The 21,033-nt window shown below is 43.0% G+C and overlaps 1 protein-coding gene across 2 annotated transcripts in view; it reads right to left on the bottom strand.

The window, feature by feature from the left end:
* The window catches only part of PPIE (peptidylprolyl isomerase E), a 184,136-nt gene that overhangs the window by 148,291 nt on the left and 14,812 nt on the right, over nt 1–21,033 (bottom strand). For both annotated transcript variants that reach the window (XM_085648357.1, XM_085648356.1), the window contains exons 2-5: nt 9,855–9,953; nt 4,895–4,938; nt 4,266–4,292; nt 343–424 (exon numbers count right to left, since the gene is read on the bottom strand). In XM_085648357.1, the coding sequence (XP_085504483.1) occupies nt 343–424; nt 4,266–4,292; nt 4,895–4,938; nt 9,855–9,953 (252 nt within the window). The remainder of the gene's footprint in view (nt 1–342; nt 425–4,265; nt 4,293–4,894; nt 4,939–9,854; nt 9,954–21,033) is intronic.

Raw genomic sequence — 21,033 nt, 5'->3', positions numbered from 1 at the left:
CTTCAATTATTAGAGAATCCCATCTTTGTCTCTGGCTTTCCTTAATTGCCTTCAATATCAACGACCCCTTCCCATTTATCTGTGACCGATACTGTGGAATTAACCTAATGTTTCTCATCAAGCTGCTGTTTTCAAGGACTCCCTTGACTTTTCTTTTTAGCATCAGATGAGATACACTTCCAGGCTTCTGCCACCACATACAGCTCTCAGCATCTTAGATACAGACAGGTATCTAGAATGCATCTTAGATAAACACACGTTCCAAGGAAGTTCATCCCACCTCTCACAAGAAGGTCTTTCTTGATACTTTCAATACCCAGGACCGCGCTCAAAACTACTCACCTGCTCTGGATGATCCCTCTTTAATCCTCATCGGCTTGGCCATGTTGACACGGATTGTCCTCCCAAATAGCTCAGACTCATTCTGTCAACAAGTACCATGAGGGCATTGAGAAAGAAAGAGAATATATGTCTCAGGATTCAATGCACAGATCTCAACATGGTTGCATATTTCATAAGAAAAGTCTAATGAAATTTGTGAGCACAGCAGATAAATGTCTAGAAATAGATATGTAAATTACACTCGAGAGGAACGAGTCCTGGAAAATCGCTCATATAAAGAATAAAATCGGCATATTAAACTGCTGACCAATATTTGGAGGTGGTTCTGAGAGCTTCAACATGCGTAGCTGTCTCACAATTAAACTTAATTAGGAGAGTAAAATAGAATTATCAGTGGCAACAAATTGCATCTAGTGGTTCTACCTGAAGATTGAAAAGTGGAATATCGAAATAACTCTTTAATAAAATCTTTTCTTGTAAAAAACTAAAGTAAAAAAACTAGGGGGTGAGAAATTTGTGAATTTTGCTTTTGAGTAATTATGCAAATTTTCAGGTAAATAATGCGATAGTGAAATGCAAATCTGTTCTTTAGCACTGTATTTTACAGCGAAATGTTCCCTTACATCAATTTTTGAAGTGACAGAGCATTTATTGCTAAAAAAGGAAAAAACATTGTGTTAAACGCAATTGCTGTGAACAACAGCTGCTTTCATTCTGGCTGTTTGTGTCGTTCCCACGATCCGGAGTTAAAATTTTGTAGCATCAGTGACATCATTATAAGTGGTGTAACTACATAATTTCTGGGATTTCACGTAACAAACATAACTTGAAATTACACAAATTACACCAGCTTAATTTAAATTTCGCCCAGGCTTAAAAACACATGTGCTGGCTCAGTTGTGAATATTCTGTCGACATTTTGGAGATGGGACGTGAAACAAATGACGGAATTAAAGAGTAAACCCCAAAAAGACGTTTTGGTGTTTACAATGTTCATTGTAGTGCCCAGCAGTAATTCACTCTGAAGCCCTGTATGCAGTTCTGCTGTTGGAATTGCATCTTAGAGTTCCTTATGAAGTCCTAAAAATGCATCTTCGAGCATCAAGGTCCGGTTTTGAAGTAATGTGGTATGACCGAAGGGTAATTAATATCTTTGAAGGAGAAATTTCCGACATAGGCACGGTATGGATACTACTGCTCTCGCTTTTTCCTGCCTAAGACATAGGGAAACTAAAGTATGAAGACAATAGATATCCATGGAGTAGTTCCCATAGGATGAAAGAAAGACGGACACCTATGCACACAGTCATCAACCTGTAAATATCGATCCACAAAGACAAGTAGACATAGAGACCCCTGCACACACAGACTACACCCACTTTAAGCAGCAAAGTACACCCGGTTGCAAAGTACAACCAAACAACACCAGTGATACAGGCACCCGCATACACAATCACATTGCAGATAACATGTGCCAGCAAAGATGCAGTCCCAGACAAGACACCTACAGGCACACATTGGTGGTAGGATCAATGAAAAGATGGGAAGATGGAGGAATGGATGTGTAAGTGGTACTGCAGAGGTTTGGACTTCATATCAGCGGCAGAGCATGTGTTCTACAAATGCCAAGACAATAAGCACTTAATATATGTGGCCCCACTAAGAAGAAAAGGCGCTCTAGGTGGCGAAAATAGGTGGATTGTAAATTCTTATTTAATCTTTGGCCTCTGCTTAGAGAGATCACATTTGCAGGGTCATGGAAGACTTTAGTCTATCTGTTCATGCAGTCCTTGTTTTCTGTGGCATGACTGCCTATATGTAACATCGGAGCACTCTGCACTCCCATTCCAACCTAGGACTCTTTGATATAACTAAACATATTAGCGTGCCAACTCATTATCTGCACTTCTATAAGCCCCATTTAGGGCTGCTGGATCACTCCATTTACGCTGATCACTGTGCACCCCCCCAGCCCTCGGCTTTCTTTTTGCAAATCAGGGTTATAACGTGTGCTGGTCAATGAAGCAAACAAGAACTTCAAGTTCCATAATACATCAAGCAATCCTGTGATTAAAACACAAATATCACGCTAAACTGTATCAAGTGTCATTGTCTACACTAAACTTACATTTGGCGTTTACAACACTGTCCGTTTTCTTTCCTTTCGTTTGCCTCCTTTGAAATGCGTTCCCTGCAGTTATTTCATAGAAAACTCGAGACCTGCTACAATGTGGTGCGTGCTTTATATTTAATGTATCCAAAAGGCATGCACGTATCTTGCTCTGTTTCAAAATCAAACTACTTAATTACAATGCGTTTAGATTTCATCGGAGACCCGAAGGGTCCAACAAAAAAAACTACTCTAACTGGCCATTCGGCGAGGAAATAAAGTTTCTGGAACATGCTGAAATACATGACATTGGACGGATTCATCCTGCCAGTAAAACACACAGAAGTGTTTAGAGAATGAATGCGTCAAATGCCTTCTGTGAAGAAGGGTCCGAATCTAAATGTGCCACCAATGACCTCGTCAGATGCCACTTTACGTCATTCAAGAAGCAAAACTCCATTCCTGAAGCATGGCACCAGCACACCGAACTAATGATCAACCAATCGCAAGCTGGCAATGCCATACCCGCGCTGGATAACTGGGTCTTATATCACCAAAAGACTCGGGAACGATGACATACACAAGCGCCAGTCACCAAAGCAAACCCTCAAAAACATTACCATATTTGCTAGCGTAAGAGAAAACCGTGTTTGTAGGTAGCGATTGTGGCTTTTGATTCTGATGTTGTGCAGCGGGTATATCAACGGCAGACAGACATCTGCAAGCAATATACTCTCATGGTAACAACTGGGAAAACTTGGAGAAAGCTATTTTCAGTCATAAATAAACACTAGCAATTTAGTTCTGTGCGATTCCAAAACGGCACACCACTTGAAATGCGTTCATCCTCAGAAACGGACATTATTATTAACATACTTTGGAATTAGTTAGGTTAGTTAGTGAAAGACCCCACAACAAGATTAGAATGTCCTTAATACGGTGAATTATGTCTGAATTTAGATGTTTGGTTGACCGGTTATGAAGATAACGTAACCACATTCAGGAGCCCTACTGATTCAGGAATTAAGTGTTGTCCAATAAAACTAGATTTCCTAAAGAATGTAACGGTCATATTCACTCCTTTACAAGCTACTTCAATAATCATAGAAAATATGTGTTTAAGTCATAAAACAGATGTTACTGTTGAATCTGGATTTATTTAGCGAAAAGATCAGTGGCCATTATTAAGTACAGGGTTTCCCGCAATGTGGATGAAACTGCACCCAAACGTTTGAATGTCCTTTCTTCCTCCTCCCAAGATAGCAACTCTGGGTTGCCTCTACCTTCCAATTCTCTCAGGGCTCACACAGAACCACCTCCTGCCTTAACAGACGACTCCAACAAGCGCAGCCTCGGACCCAACTGTAACAGCTAATCTCGAAGCCGGGGCATGTGTAATCGGACTACAGGGCGGTGAGAATCTCAAACTGCCCTTTTAGCGCTCTGAAACTCTTCTGTGGACACACCGTTCACTCCATTCCATACAAACCCAAAACAGGCAGCACCTGATGTACCTGAGGAGCTCGGATTCCGAAAGCTCCATTTAAGCTCAGAACCGATCTCACTTCTAGACGAAGGTCACCATGCACAGCTAACGAGGAGTGCTCAGGCGGAACAGATCGATTTGCACAAGACTCTTCCGTGGTGCCACAGAATGCATGATTTAGAACCAGACATTTGATTTTAGGCGGCATCTGCACTTTGAAGAACAGAGGGCAGGACAGGATGGGTGGTAATCAGAGACCGTATGCAACACTTTCATAATTAAACAAACCACGAGTAAAATAAAGAAGAAGAAAAACTAGATTCATACCATGTTATCGATTGCAGCAACAGCATCCTGCAGAGAATTGGCGCAAAAGGAAACCATTAATGTCACCATCAGAAAAGAGCACCAAACAAGTATCAGCGGAGTCTCTATTTACTATTATTTAATGGTGGCTCTCCAAAGAGATACCTACGACCCTAGGACAGCCCAAGTTCCCACCTCAGGTGGGCCTCTGTTTAGTACAACACTGAACACATGCAAAAAGGGAAAGTAAAGGATAACTTGCAGCAAAGTCCTGATGGTTTGGTGTTGCTGCATTAAGGTTATGGTTCACCTTTTGCATGTACAATGGTGAAGGATTTACTAAAACCAGGCGTGGAGAGGGCTGCAAGATGGCTGAACAAGGCTTAGAGAACATTCTTGCTGTGAGGGAGCAATGATACAATGGGTAGTAAAAACAGCCCCCTTACTGTTACTTGACAGAACAGACGTCATCTTGCAAGTGGTTCTCTCAGAACACAGAGCAAGGACGAGCCCCCAGATACAAAAGATTAAAGAGCAGAACGATCCCCCTTCCTAGTCAAATACAGACTTGAAAGGGGACAACACACCTGACTCCCATTATTACGCAGGTTCACCATTTTGGCGATTAGAAGATGGTGGATGGGTCTTACCTCTGCCAGTTCAAACTCAATGAAAGCGAATCCGCGGTGCTTTTCTGTTGGAGACAAAAAAAAATCCATGAGTGCTGAGAAATCAAGCGGCAAGAATCGCCACACCCACTCTTAAATTCCAGGAGCCCTCCAGCATAGCCAATGGTTCCATAAAGGCAATTGTCTATGGAAGGTAGGACAACCCACACACATCCCCAAGGACAAGCCTAGGTCTGACAAGCAGCATCAGTTGCAGAGGTGGCGTATGAGTTGGGCAATAATCCTAACAAAGCACAACAGACTTACTCTGCACAGCCACCTCATAGTCTACATAGCTCTCTACAGCAGAATAAAATCTCACCTAGGACAGCCTTCTCCAAAGATAGATCACACCCCAGTCACCTCTCTGTGCAGCCATTTCATGGTCTCCACATTGCAGCTACAGTCTATGCAGCCAGATCCTGTACCACACAAGAGTACCATACATCGCTGTGTGTGCCAGATCACATCCGCACAGAAGACTGCTTTCTGTATACAAATGAATGTGTCACACAGCACTCTGTCCAGCAGGATCAACTCCTACTTACTGCTTTATGGCAACAGATCACATTCCACAAAGAGCTCTTTGTAGTAGGTTCGCATCTCACATAGCACTCTGTGCAGTACTACACGAAAATGGCTTGATGTCCCAGTGCATGTCAAGCATGCCCTATACAGAACAGAACCATAGTAGGTGCTGCAGATACAACATACGGTCAATAACTCAAAGCATCAAGTGTATTGAACTTCAAGCTCACCCCCTTTAGTGATCTTCAAAGAAGGTTTACATCACGATTATTTGCAGCAGGATCACTCCCAACACAGCTGAACACTACAGTAGGTTCACACGTCACATAGTGGAGTACTTTTTACAGCAGGTTCATGCCCCACAGAGGCTTTTGCGCACAAGGTCAACATCCCACATAGCACTGTGTAGAAAGTTTGTTTTCCACACATTGTACCGTACAGCAGGTTCTATTCCACAGAGTTGTCTGTCCAATTGATTCATGGCTCATATGGTATTCTATACAGCAGTTTCATGTCACACCAACCCACACAGCAAAAGGCCCGTGCAGCAAGTTCAGAACCCACACAGTTCTCTGTGCACCAGGTTTAGGGTTTACACAACACTCTGTGCACCAGGCTTATGTTCCACAAAGCAAAGCACTGTCAATAGGTTCACAACCCAGATAGGTACGAACAACTTTTGTAGTTAGGCATCCAATCCTAGAACATATTTGATTGGAGTTGTTCCAAAGACCAGCTTTGCCACTGTTATATTTATATATACCTCTTGTAATTACTACTGGGAGCTCCCACTATGTCATCATCTCTGGTGCTCTTGGAGGAAACCAAACCAACCCAACCCATTTAACAACGCACATGTACAGAAAGCAATATATTCTCAAGGATAAGCACAGAGTACATTTGCTGCAACTATGTTTAAATGAATTGCAGGAAGGCACCCGAAACAAGTGCCTTCCTCAAATTTAAATGTAATTATCTGCTGTAGCACGACACTATAATATTTGAGAGCACCAAAAGCGCCCAAAAAACAGGTTACGAACAAACTCTCCATTTTGCGTACCGCTTTATTTGTTGCAAGGTTGGATTGTCAGGAGTTAGTGAACAATTCAAATCAGTTCTTTTAAATTTCAACCAATGAATGAAAATTATTAATGAGAACAGGAAATAGGCAGGGAATAATTTCAAAGAAAGCAATAAGTAAAGTGAAAAAAACTCATAGAAAAGAGATGGGACTGGGGTAATGAGGTAATGAGGTAGAAATTAGAATGGAACTATTCAATTCAATTATAAACTTTATTCGATATGTAAAAACAATATCACAAAAGTACACATATATTAAAAGGAAATAAAATAGAATTATAAAATGCTGCTATGGCACGTAAAAACGTTAAAAGCATATTCGAAAGAGTACAGTAGGCATAGTTACAGTGATTTAACAGCCATCATGCAGTCATTTAAGTAAGAAGTACACAACAAACGTTGGATCTTATATCATCTAAGGTTGCATTGAAGCCCTCACTCTCACGAGCACTTTTAAATAAGAGGAAACAACAGCGATGGCTGGGGGATTGACCAATGTTTTTAATTTGTAATAGACCGCCCTACACGATCGTAGTCCCCATGATTTAAGTAAGGGTTTCAAATAGGTTACCCTCGGCATTTGGTAAAACCTACAAAACAAAATGCAATGGATGTTAGATTGTGCTGACAGACCATCGCAAGGGCATTTCTCCAGATCTCTGGACCAACAATTTTGATTGGGGAATGTTAGTAGTCTGAAGAAAGTATCAGTACGAAAACGAGTTACGAGCATACGGGTAAAAGGAGATGGTATTAACAGTAGATACTGCTGGGTCCCTTGTGTTATGGTAGAATGTTGGTGGTCAACTACCGTGCTCTTATGTTTTTCAGATAACCAGCGTCGGCTAGTCAGATGGCTTAAGACTAGTCGTTTTAGTGTAACTCTAGGGATTTTATTCAGAGTTGAAGGATCTGAAAAAAATTCAGGATGCCCTAGGTCAGATGACAGGTTTCTTACGTATTTCAGCCACTTGATGTTGTCAGCCTCATTCAGCCTAAGGCAGTCTGTAATGATTTCCCTGTTTAGGTTGGTCTCTTGGTTGGTCCAGACTTTATGCCGAAGGATAATGGGGGAAGAATTTATGGTGTCCGTTATATGTGTAAGACCGAGTTCATTATGTACCACTAATGTAGATGTACCACGTGGGACAGCCTAGAGGTAGCGTAAAAAAGAGTTCTCAGAGCGTTGTATATGGTCAACGGGCTCAATTCCCCAAATCCCAGATCCATAAGTGCCAGTCGAAGTGCATTTGGCCTTATAAATCTGTAATAAGGGGTTAATCGGACGTCCCCCTAACTTTTTTGAGAAGTTAGTCAACGCACCTATAGCTTTAGAGAAATGGATCTAGCTTTGGTGAAGGATTAAAAATTCACCTTTCATCCCGCTCTATGTAAGAAGAGCATCAAGAGGGGAAAATGTCATGGAAGGGAGAGAAATGAGGACAGGCGAGGCGGGGATAAGAAAGCAAAGTCGGAAGAAGATAAAGTGGATATTAAAGTAAAACCTTTTAATAAGTAAGACTGGAAAAGCTTAAAGTTCGAACCAATTAGTGTCAACAAATTACAATGCAACTGGGCATTTTCAATTAATCATGTGCTTAAAAAAAGCAGATCCACAAACCCAACATCATGATCTACTGTCATTGATTTGGTTTCTCCATCTCACAAAGTTCAGGTCCATTTCCACACAGAAAGCCTCTGAAGTGTCCGACCTGCCTTTTTAACACTAGCACAGATTCATGATATGATCTAAGTTTATAGACGACATCGGGGTAATTTAAAATAAAACCCCAGCTAAGGGGTGCACACGTACCACAGAAAAGCCAGCATACAAAGTGATTTCCTATTCGTGCCACATAATTTACACTATGTGCATGTCTGCAGATTTCAGTAGAACGGCTTGGGTTCAGAAACTAAAACATCTGCGCACCTCATTGGCTGCTTGTTGTATTAAGACAATCATCCCTTCTAAGAGGCCGAATCCGACATCGGTCAGGAGCCGTAACCGACAGACCTGCTGTCGTCGGTTACGGCCCTGCAAGTACGATGCGACCGAACAGGGTTCGGTCGCACTCGTATACTTCACAATGCAAGCATGCATTCTGAGCAGAAAGCATGCTTGCATTGTGAAAAGCAGGGGTGCAGTTTAACCCTGCACCCCAAGGTGCCTGCCACCGGGTGCAGGGATCCACAGAGGGGCACCATAGGTGCCCCCAGGCTGTCATTCAGCAGCCTCGAACCCGTGGGGCCCCCACTGGGGGCCCCAAAGACAGTTTCCGACTGCCTTTTCGTGCCGGAAAGACCGGCACGAAAAGGCAGTGAAAAACTGCCATCGTACTCCCTCAGACGCAAAGAGGTGGCCGGGGGAAGTACTGAGGGATTTCCGGACAGCGGACGGGCTCTCCGAGCCTGTCGTCCGCAATCCGGAAACCAGTGTCGGATTCCTTTCCGACCGAGCCCATCAGAATGGCTCGGTCAGAAAGGAATCCAGCAGACACGTTCCGTTCGGAAGGGCTCAGACCATGGTTCGGAGCCCTTCCGACCAGAATCGGAATTGGCCCCTTAATGGTTAGCAGTCAGAAAGTACTCCTGAGGGATTGGTGGAGGCACTTGTGTTTAATTTTCAACACAAACGATATTCTACATGCTTAAATACATTTGCAACAGGAATTCGATAAAATACTTTAGGTTGGCAGGATTTTCAATGTTATAATTCAATAAGATGTACAAGTGAGGAAAGACTATCATAGATGAGCAATTTGTGCACAGCTAAATACTCCTTGTATGGGATGCATGTCATACATACTATTTCTTTATGTTTTATTGAATTATTTTATATATATGCATGTCAATTCATGTTTAACCATTTTTTTAAAAGCTGAAGTTTTCTCAAGGACGCTGTTAGAATAGCCCTAAATATTTCACAACCGTTCATTGTCTGTTGCCTGAATCTTAAAGTGCCTCTGTATAAGACACTTACGTAATAAATCAGGAATAGCGGAGGCTGTTTGTTGGAAATGGCAGTTTTCACCAGCTCCCTGCTGTGACCATAAAGAAGAAAAAAAAAAAAAAAGAATCCGACGGGTTTCGAGAGGAGGGATTTTAAGCATAAGTAGGATGGGCAGCATTAATGAGATGCATATGAAGTACAAAAAGCATGTACATGTATGTTTCTGTTTCACTAACTTCAATATTATATACATAGTAATTAAACTTACTCCGAATCAGAATGGGCTTGCACAAACGCTGACCCGGTATTTAAATGCAAGACAATATCATTCATCATGAAGATTAATGTTTTTTGTAACATTCCCTAAATGACTACAGGCCTTACCCGTCTCATAGTCCAGTGGGATCTGGATGTCGGTGATGTCACCGAAAGGAATAAAGGCGGCGTGCAGAACCTTCTCGTCCACTTCTTCTGCTAGTCCACCTGCACGGAAAAGAGCATGTTACACTGTCAGAGGTCACACAGAGCAGGGCTAGGGAAACAACAAAAGGTCGTTAAAAGTAAATGAAATAAAATTATGAATAACTAGTCACAAACATTGCTAACTGGCGCAGGAGCAAGAGTAGAAGCATAACAAGTATTTGCAATGTGTTTAAAAACCTGCAAGCGGTGCGTAAACATGAACTTTGTACTTGTAGTAACTGCGCCTCTTTTACTGCCAGCGTTCCCTCTCGTAAGCAAAGACTGTAAGTACTAAGAGTGTGTTTACGCACCGCTTGCAGGTTTTCAAAACACATAAATAAAAGGCACTGTCATTTACAATGCCAATAGATCAAACCCTCACAAATGGGAGACCTATTGCATTGTAAATGCTTTTTTTGGAGGGGTTGGGAGTTTTATATAGCGTGAACTAGACTCGAAGGTATCAGAGCGCTTTACATGAGCACCAGTTGCGTTACAGACGGACACGTTTATTTTGTTAGTCACTGGGAGATTAAGTGATTTGCCCAGATTCAGAGGATGTCGAGAGTCCCTGCCAAGACTCAAACCCAGTTCCCCAGCTTCGAGGTCGACCGCTCGAACCGTTAGACCTTAGTAGTTGAAAGAGTGGATTCAAAAGCGTGAGGTGCAAGGGAGTCTTTCCCAGAGTACACGTCCTCCATGCCATCACAATGATGGCTTGAGGTCCGAGAACAAACATATTCTTGAACATCTGCAAGAGGTAAAGCAATAAATGGGTTGATGCATTTACTAAGAGGAGGGCAGTTGAAAGATGCTGGCTTCTAAGCGCTCAATGCACTACTGAGGCAGCAGAAGCGGACATTTAGTGATCAGCTTTTTCTTATTAAAAATACAGTCCATTACCGAAGTGTTCCGATACAACTGTCAGTTGTGGCATTGAAAAACAGATGTCACGTGTATTGCAATTCATGGTCACTAAGGCAACCAAGAAAGTCAAAACCGTACATGCAAATGGATATGGGTCAGAGAATGAAAAATTAAGGAATTTATGACAACCCTGAAGGCACAGAGGCCCCGGCGTTCCTCCCAGAAAGTAAAAGGCGGCACTGGACTGGTGAGGAGATGAGGAGAGACAGGTCCTAGAGCTCTCAGGAATACAAAGGCATACCAACAGGAATGTCAGAGCACTTTAGGACAACCATGTAACGTCTGTGGAGAGAGAGCAAAGCGCTTTGAAACAATCAGAGACCTGGTTTACTGTTGTCAATGCCCTCTCTAGAAATGCCCCCCCGGCAGTCTCCCGCCGCGTCGCCAGCTCACGAACCCCTGCAGAATGTAAAGGTGCCTTGTTCCATAAATTTGCTGTAAGAGTAAGATGATATTACCTTACTGAACACATTACAACGCCTGTGTGGACCCCTGCTGGACTCACTTGGCGCACTCATAGCCTGGGGCACGGACACAGCGCAAAGATGACTCTTAATCGATCTGCACAATGAAGCCATGTTAGGTCCATATGGGGAGGGGAGGAGCTTGCACCCGTACAGGCCTCTATAATAAATTGGGAGCTGAAAGGGATGACGGGCTGCGAACGATGGGCGCGCCGTGCGCGCCCATATTGTGAAAGTAAAAGCAGGTGCTGTGCTGAAACATTAAGAACGGTGGCGTGGGGGCATGACAGGGATGACGGGCTGCGATGTATGCACCTGGGTGGTGAAAGTAAAAGGTAGGCACCGTGCTGAAACATTAAGCGTGGCGCCCGGAGATGGAAAGGGGATGAGGGCCTGTGAGCCATGCGTTCTGGCACAGGAAAGTGATGCCTCCTTTAATAAAGAAAAAAAGACACGAACCTGAACCAATGAAAAAAGAGGAGGGCTTTCCACAATGTACATTACAGCATGCCTCACAGAGCAGTGCATGAGCTGCCCAGGCTCGACACAAAAAAGCTCTTCAGAAGTTAGTGAGGGCTGCATTTATAATCCTCTTGTAAACTACCTTCCCACCTCCGCCTTCATGGTGCTGGCATGAACATTTGTACACTACAAGGCAAGGTAGGCTTGAAAGAAACATCCGGTTTTGGTGATCTTCCAGAATACATTTAGATTGGTGAGTTTACAAATATCTAGCGTATGGCTATACAACAATGTAAAAGCCAGCACAAAGATACTTTCGTCACCAAATAAGAAGCTCGCCAAAAAGTGTACTTGCATGGGTGTAACTCGAAGACAGTTCTAGGAAATCGTTCAGCTATCTCATACAAGGCCTACTATGTGATAAAGAGCTCTATAAACTTAATGTAAGAGGTGACGGGAAGGTAAAAAATAGCTCTCCGAATTGGAATTATATGATCACATTTGCAAGCAAAATTGATGAGAGCGAGGCCTAACTTCTGGTAAACTAGACTAACTTAACATTTCAGCAGCATTGCCTCAGTATAGGGAGCTGTCACAGCTGCAATCTTGTAGGGGAGGGTGAGGTATGCTAAAATCTGCGCGTGGACTCTCAAGTGGTGATTGTAGGTTGCAACAAAGGCACTGAGCAACAGTCTGGCATCAACAACGAAATCAAAATTCTTCACCTGATCCATAGCACTGCAACAGTCATCCACCACACAGCCACAAAATCACTGTCCCCACAGATGTGCCTCTCCTCTATCTATTGTCACCTCAGTATTGTCAGTGTTTAAGCTATTGGGTGTTCTAAGGAAATGGCTATTTTTGTATGGTCACCACTAGGTTTTTGGACTGATGCTGCTGGTCTTTCGACTGAGTGTGCACTGAGCCCTGTGCCCTAAAACTGACACGTCGAATTGGCTTTTTCCCAATTGGCTAAGCTAACTTACGTTTAGATCCCCCCCCCCCGCTTCTCCCCTCCCCCCGCTTCTCCCCTCCCCCCCCGACTAAATGGTACCCAGGGTAGCCATGGGCATGTAAGTTAGATGGTCCCCCAGGGATTGCAGCACTGGATGTGCTACCCTCTCGATGGGACATCAGTAAAACAAGCATTGGCAAAGCCAAAAGGTCTTACCTTTGGGACCATATAAGTGTTTAGCTATGCAGTACTTTATTTCCCACTGGCATGCTCACAAACTCTTAACATCTTCGAATAATCATACATTTCCCCCCCCCCTTTTTTTTAAAGTTGATATGAAAGGAGAAATGTTAAAAGGTTTAATTATTGCTTGTTGTTAGTTGGCATTTCTTGTTTAATTCTCACCTTCGCACCACTCCGTTACCTTACAATATATGTTTATTTTGCTGTATTTTGAGAGAGTGACACATTTGTGCAGTGTGCCTGCTGCTCACTTCTTGCCAGCTCTATCCGTGCTGGATGTCAAATCCAATACTGACCTGGGAAAAAGGAAGTTCACCGAACCTATGTACAAGTGCGGGTGGCGAATGAATGGAATAGTGTAATGAATGAATGTATTACTTAACTTTGCAAACTGAATCACCCCCAGAGCCATACGTTCTATGAAAGAGTGAAATGAATACATTATGTATAGTGTAACTCTGCAAACCGACTCACCTACAGGCATGCACTCTATGAAAAAGGGAAATTAATGAATCTTGATTGTGTAGATACAAACTGAATTGCGTGAAGGCGTACATTCTTTGAAAGAGTGATATTATAGAATTAATAAACTTGTATTGTGTAACTTTGCCCACTGAATCAATCACTTAGGGGTATGCGCTTTTCTGAATGAGTGGGTGCACAGACTGCTCTAAAAAGATGCATATTGAGCATTTTCTCCAGAGAAAATGCTTGGGGAGAGGAGTTGGCCTAACGGCTAGGGCGCTCAACCTCGGACCTGGGTTCGAGTCTCGGTAATGACGCTGAACATCCTGTGATTCTGGGCAAATCACTTAATCTCCCCGTGCCTAACAAAAAAATGAATGTGTGCCCTCATGTAACGTAACTGGTGCTATGTAAAGCGCTCTGATACCAGATTGAATTTGGGTCAAGTTTGCGCTATATAAGACTCTGCAAAAAAATAAAAGAGAAGAATCTTTGGTAGGTTGCGTGCAATGAAAACACAGGAATATCGTGTATTCTTTCACTGCTAGTTTTTTGGGGGGACTTCTCCCCCTTGCATGGAATTTGAGGGAGCTGCTAATAGTGCTCAAGGTGATCCTAAAGACGGACTACTGAGGCCTCTTTCCCATTAACAAACTGAACCGCGGAAACCAGGGAGAAAGAACAGCAGTTGCAGGGAAATTAGTTACAAACTCTGTCAAAGACCAACTGGGCTTCAGCATCCCGTGAACAACCTACATGTGATCCTGCATGTCCTCTCAGAACAGCCAAATTTAGAAAGAAGCGCTCTATGGTATCAGAAGGCTAACTGATATCCCCGGACAATTAGTGGTTGTCCAGGATTCCACCGGGACCCAGCTTGAGTGGATCCTGCATCGCAGACTGGCAGGCTTTCCTCTGGACTGTTTTGTTTGTTGAAGAAAAGAAAGCAGTTTGAGTGTGACTTTGTGAGGGACGTGCAGAGAAAGCACATTCTGAACCGTCCACACTTTAATAATAAGACAGCCTGGCACACAAAGGTCTATTAGGGTAACGCTTGTCAGTAGTCTGATCTCACCAACAAGCTGAGGGTCACAAAGGCAGTTTTGTACAGCATGCATGGCTTCGAATCTTGCCGCATGTTAGCATGAAAACGAAGCGGGAGGTGTTGGGGGAAGGCACAGGAAAATTAAGGGAAGGCGTGGATGGAAGGTTAGTAGCCACAGCCCCTCTGTATTGATAGCTACAGAGGAAGCATCCAACAACAGGGGAGGAGTCGCACGGTGCCGTGAAGAAATAAAGGCATGCGTGCTGAAAAGTGGTGCTCAGCTCGGCCCCTTAAATTTAAATTGGTGTCGTTCATAAATAAATTAAGGCACATGTAAAATCTTGAACAGATGTTTCCGAAGCAGCAAGTGGGAGGTGTTGGGGAAGGCATAGGGATATTAAGGGAACTGGCTTTGGAAGCAGCGCTGTGCACCCACGAGTGGCGAGGAAATGGCGTAAAGAAAAAGTAGAGCACTGAAAGAAAACATACGGTCTTTAGTGAAAGGCTCGATGTAGCGAGGGCAGTCGCCAGGACAGTAACAAAACAGAAACAAGGCAGGACAAATGTCCGCTGTTCACCAATAAAAGCAATGGAATTTGTAAAGACAGACCAAGCAACCAATCAAAATAGTGGTGGGCGTGTCCAAAGCCCACAGAGGAATTACAGCATGCCTTGCAGAGCAGCACATGCGTGCTGCCATTGGCTCTACCTAACAAGACTCCCAGCCTGCCATTTGCAAGAAGAGTAGGTTTAACTGCTTGCCTGACTTTGCCATTTAAAGCAACGGCAAAAGTCCGACTTTCCCTTGGTATATGTGTAAATCATCCCAATGGCAGGCTTACTGAGTCCTAGGGCAGGGTACAACATATTCCACAGGCAGACCATGTAATCTTACATGTTCTGGTCGTAAAAACGCAGAACTTTTTTTACTTGGAAAAAGCCTGGCCTACTAATGGGTGAGTGCAGAGTTACACGCTGATCTCTCACTATGCCAACTCTGGAATGGTGCGACCAAAGTGGGTCATCCAAGATATCACACAACTCGTTACATTAAGCCCAAATTGTTTCATAGGTTGAAATTAATGTAATAAGTTGCAGTGTGCAATTTTAGCAAAAGTTGCCACCTTGTCGTCTTTTGTCCCTGGTGCCTATACGAGTTGCAAATGGGGTCCTATAGCTGAGGTAGCTTTCTGCCCTAGTAGGGAGACGTGCTAATGACTCCCATGGAAGGATACAACAAGGGACTGTTCTGGGAGGAGCAGTCACCTCTCTTCTGCAGGAAGTCACACAGGTGTTGGCCCAAAATGTGAGCTTCAAAGGGCAAATGAGTAACACTTGAGAGGGGCTGCCCCTCTATTCTGGCAGTCAGCTGGCACTTGGGACAGGAATTAAGAAACCAGTTATGAAAACGATTTTCGAGGGGCGTGTAGCCCCCTTGGCAGCTACACCTCTGGGTTGGGCAAGGGAGCTCCACACACAGGGAGAGGAGTCCTGTCATATTGGAAGTGGGTAGAATGGTGCACCCTGGAATTCTCTGATGACACACTTTGCTGGAAGCTTTGCTGGTCATAAAGTGGGAAGGAACCGGGTAGCCCATTGGCTGCCAAACACATCCTGCCCTACGGGCTCTCTAGCACTACTGTGACAAGCAGAGATGTGGAATTCCTATAGCCCGACGCCCGAGACATATTGTTTGGGGTCAAGGGCAACAAGTTTTCATATGTATTTTGTCCTTGGGAAAAGTTGTTCCAACCCCCTGCAGCACAAACCCTTTGGCTGCCAGTTTGCAGTACCACATTATGTATCGGGGAAGGGCACTGTCTGCAGTTAAGATAATATTTTTGTCCATATCTTAATACTGTTCAAACTTGTATTTATGGTTTATTAATTGAAAGCCTTTATTATTAGGGTGAGCGCTCAAAGTAAGTGTTGTAAGCTCTGACTGCACTACTGACAGTGGTTCCAGAATAAAAATGTGTACTCACGTTTTCAAAGTTTAGCAATTTGAGGCTATGCATAATGCTCCCAGAATGCTCTCAGATTTGATGCAAATATTTGCAGAAGCTTGAAAGCATGATTGATGATTCTTTGCTTTCAAAATAAAATGTTCATAAAAAAATGAGAGCGGAAACAAAACCTTTTCGCTAAACTACTGTGAATTTCAGGTACCATTTCTTTGCAGCATCATATAGTAACTTGTGTTGATACATGCTAGTATTTCCCCAAAATATTCATAATGGAAAATCAGTGTAACCACTTTCAATAAGATTATGGGAAACAGAAATAAACAAGCATTGGCAAAGCCAATAGATCTGAAATTGGTGGTCAGTTTTTTGGTTTTGTCAATGTGTGACTTGTTTTGGCATGGTTTTTGTAAAACCTTATTGGTGTGGGAGCTGCTGGAGTCTCACCATTAAAACAAACATTGGCAAAAGAAAAAACATTTGGGTCTCAAAAAGCACTCATTGCCACAGTAGTTACGGGCACTGAAGAAAACTACTTTGTGTGCCGATATGCTCCATGTGAAAGAGCAGAATGCTGTCACTCATAGTGAAGTCAGCCGATACAGAGAACGATACAGCATTTTAATAATCCAAAAGGTCATCGTCAACGCTAAACCAAATTAGGGACCCAATTATTAAAGAAAGTCTCAAAAGAGCACCCAGGGTACATGCCCTTGCATTAAGTGCAGCTATATGGCTTTCGTGAATTCCCACAAATTTACAGAAGTAGGACAAGAAATAGTACTCTTAGAGAATATTTGTGAACTGCATTTTAGCATGAGCAAATGTGAAAATGTAGATTTGCTCATGCGAAAATCTGAGTGTTTGCAAGTTCACTTTCCCTCCAACCACTTTTTCCCAACTCTGGAAGAAGGTTTACATCTGCCTTTGTCATGAGTAAATTTCCAACATTTCTCAGTATGGGAAAAGATTAGAGAAGAGTTGTTGAAAACCCTTAAAACATGCATGTTAGTAGGTTTGCACAGACTCAAAAGGGTATTCTAACCCTGGAACTATTGCTTACCACTACCTTCAGTCCCAGTATGTAGATCTGCAGAAACATTGCAACATACGGGGATTGCGCGTATTCAAACACTACTATGGTATGAGCCCTGGCATAATCAGAGAGGCTATATCAGGGCTCTTAAATAATGAGATTTCTGCCACAATTTTTCGCCGCACTACATGGCACCAAAGGGACAAGTGGATTTTGTTACAGGACAAGTAGATTTATGAAGCAACCTGCCCCATGGATGAGTAGATATTTTATTAAAATTCCACACCCCTGACAAAAAAAAACAAATTGAACTTCTGGCCATTTGGAAAAATAATCCACCCGAACAAACACAAAGGTATTAGACTCATCTTCATTCACAAAGGGTCCCATAATATCCAATCCAACAGCTTCCCAAGCCATTCGAGGAACGGGAACAGATACCAATGGGGGCTTACACAACACCTGTGACTTATCTGCATTGTTACAATCCAAACATTCTCTCCCACCCTTTCGATTTCACTACTCATACCTGGCCACCAATAGTATTCCTTCACTCTTCTTTTACTCTTGGCTATTCCTAGAAGACCCTCATGGCATAGACATACAATGTGGTCCCTCAACACATTTGGTGGAGCCACTTTTGTTCCCCTTATCAAGATATTACCCATCACGGATAATTCATCCTGAATTTCCCAGAAACTGAACAACTTCTTATCTAATGAACTTTTCACTGGCCAACCTTCCACAACCCATTTCCCAATAAAATTTGACATTTCATCCTCCCTCGTAGCATCACACCATTCACTCTCATTTATTGCCACTCCACCCGAAGACTCCATCCAAGCTATACTGAACTCTTCCTCATCATCCTGGGACACCTCCTTCAATGACAATGGCTGTCTACTCAGGCACGCCACCACTTTGTATTGAACTCCTGGCATATATTGTAATGTATAATTAAAATCAAACAATCTCACAGGCATACAAGCAATTCTAGGGGTGGCATGTAACAGTCCCTCAGTAGTAAGTCATGTTAACACGAGTTTATGATCACAGAGGACTAAAACCTCAAAACCCCATATAAACTGACAGAACCTTTCCAAACCACACACCACAGCAAGAGTCTTTGTCAACCACTGAATAGTGTTTCTCGGCCAGATTTAATGTTCTGGACGCATAAGCAACCATCTCTTCTCCACCAGGCCTTTACAACTTGCATCAATAGTCACAACACATTTCAAATTTGGACCAAATCTTGAAGCACTTTTGCAGAACAAATTTCAAATTTAATTACTTCAAATACGGATTGTAAAAGTTAATTCCACTAAACTCAACTCTGTACTTCAAAAGTGGTCTCAGATTATAAATCTTTTCAGCAAAGTTCCTGATGAACCTCGAATAAAATTCAACTAATTCTAAAAAGAACCTCCATTCTTCTATATTAGTTGGTGTTGCTGCATCCTTAACTGCTTCCACCAACTGCATTTTAGATCAGACACCTTCCTTAGTAATTCCATGCCCAAGGAAATTTAAAGATTATACAGCAAATTCACAGTTTGAGGCTTCAGCTGTTAACCCACATTTTTCCAATTTCCTCAAGGCTTCTCTCACCCTCTTATTATGCTCCTGCCTTGTAGCCCCCATGACTAATATTGTTCTGGAAGAACAAGAGCCCCCTCGTTTCCATAAAACAAAAACAAAAAAAAATTCATTTTTGAAAAACAGCTGCCACCAAGGATAGCCCAAACGGCATCCTGACAAAAGGAAAACAGCCAATAGGTGTCATAAATGCAGTCAAATCTTTACCCTTCTAGAGCAATGGGGCATGATGGTATGCAGAGGAAAGATTTGACAAACAACGACATACTATTGGTCAATGACAACTTTCAATTTATCAGGAGAGGAAATCTTTCCACAATAATATTCCTTTACAAATCTACACAAACATATTTTACCATTAGGTCGTATTGCCACCACCAATGACATAATCCATGCAGCTTCCTCCACACGCTCAATAAATCCAGCACTCAAATGTTTTTCAATTTCACTTTATCTCTCACAATCACAGGTAAATCTCTGATGTTGTGAATTTTAGGTTTGGCATCTTTTTTCAAAAATTAGTTCATGGCAAAATCACTTTAACATTCCAATTGTTCCTGAAAACACTTGTGGAAACTCTCCCTTCATGCACTTTTCCATATCATCACCCAAGCCATCATGCATTACCAAGACTTGTTCCTTGCTTTTGGGATCCAATAATATAATCAAGTTCCCTTTGGTTCATCCATCCCTAAACACAGGGACCCTCCTTAGCCACATAAGATTTTCCTGTAGCCTTCCTGTTTTTAAATTCAAATGCAAGTACTCTGAACCCCAACATGGGAATGGGCTCCCTCACAAAACGTTCTGGGGAGCTATCCAGGGATTGAGTTAATTGCCTAATTTTCCTACAAACTTGTGTTTCCAAACACTCTCATTAACAATAATGAATGGGGACCCTGAGACCACTACAATCAAAATTTCAATTCCACCCAACTTTATTTCACACACTGGTTTATTTCTTGTATCTCTTGACAAAACACACACACATACAATTTTCATTCACATCACCCTTCACACACAGAACACAATCTTTTGCCTCACTCCTCTTCTGAATTGCTCAAGCCCTCTTCAGACGATTTCCAATTGGATTCCATAACCAATTTAACATTGTCATCACGACTATACCTCTAGCACACTCTTGCGAAATGCCCTTTAACCCCTTCGCCGCGGCACGAATTTTGCCGCGGCGCTGGGGGGGGTTTGGGGGCAGCGCGGCGCCCCCATGCTCGCGACGGAACCACTCCGTCATGAGTCACGGGCGCGCTGTGCTCATGACGAAGTGGTTCCATCACGACTCCGCCCACTGCACTAATCGCTCGCACAGGCGGGGAATTAGCGCCGCGTGGGCGGAGCGGCCGCCAACGGCATGACGGAACCACTCCGTCATGAGCACACGACGCCCGTGGCTCATGACGGAGTGGTTCCGTCATGAGCAGGGAAGGGGTTAAAGCCACACGCTGCACACTTCTGATTAATTGCTGGGCAGGTTTCACTATAAGCAAGATGGTTTAAACCCCAACAACAGTAACACTTAATCCCTTCTGAGCTAGGTTTGCCAAATCGCTTCTGCTTATTCTTCACCTTCCTATCTGTATTCCAATTGGTGGCATATATATTCGTTAATAGGTTCACTTTTTTCTTGCTTTCGCTGGAAAAATTGAAACCTATCAATTCCAATACAAACACATTGAGAATAGTATTCATCCAAAACTGCTAAGGCAGACTTAAAAACATCTCCCTCTGCAGACGTTCTTGTTTTCTTATTGATCCTGTTGCATACTTTCAATCCCTGCGGCCTCAAAGAGTCCAATAAGATCTTGCGCAAGTTTCTCATCACCAATAGTCTCTATATGATTTAAAAAATATTCCTTCCATTCCACCCATTTAATGGGGGGGGGGGGGGGGAGGAGAGAATCTCCTGGCGTAGCAAGAAAG

This window comes from Triturus cristatus, chromosome 3_2 (genome assembly GCF_964204655.1).
Source record: "Triturus cristatus chromosome 3_2, aTriCri1.1, whole genome shotgun sequence".
Lineage (NCBI taxonomy): Eukaryota > Metazoa > Chordata > Amphibia > Caudata > Salamandridae > Triturus > Triturus cristatus.
This window is presented reverse-complemented; position numbering and strand designations above follow the sequence as displayed.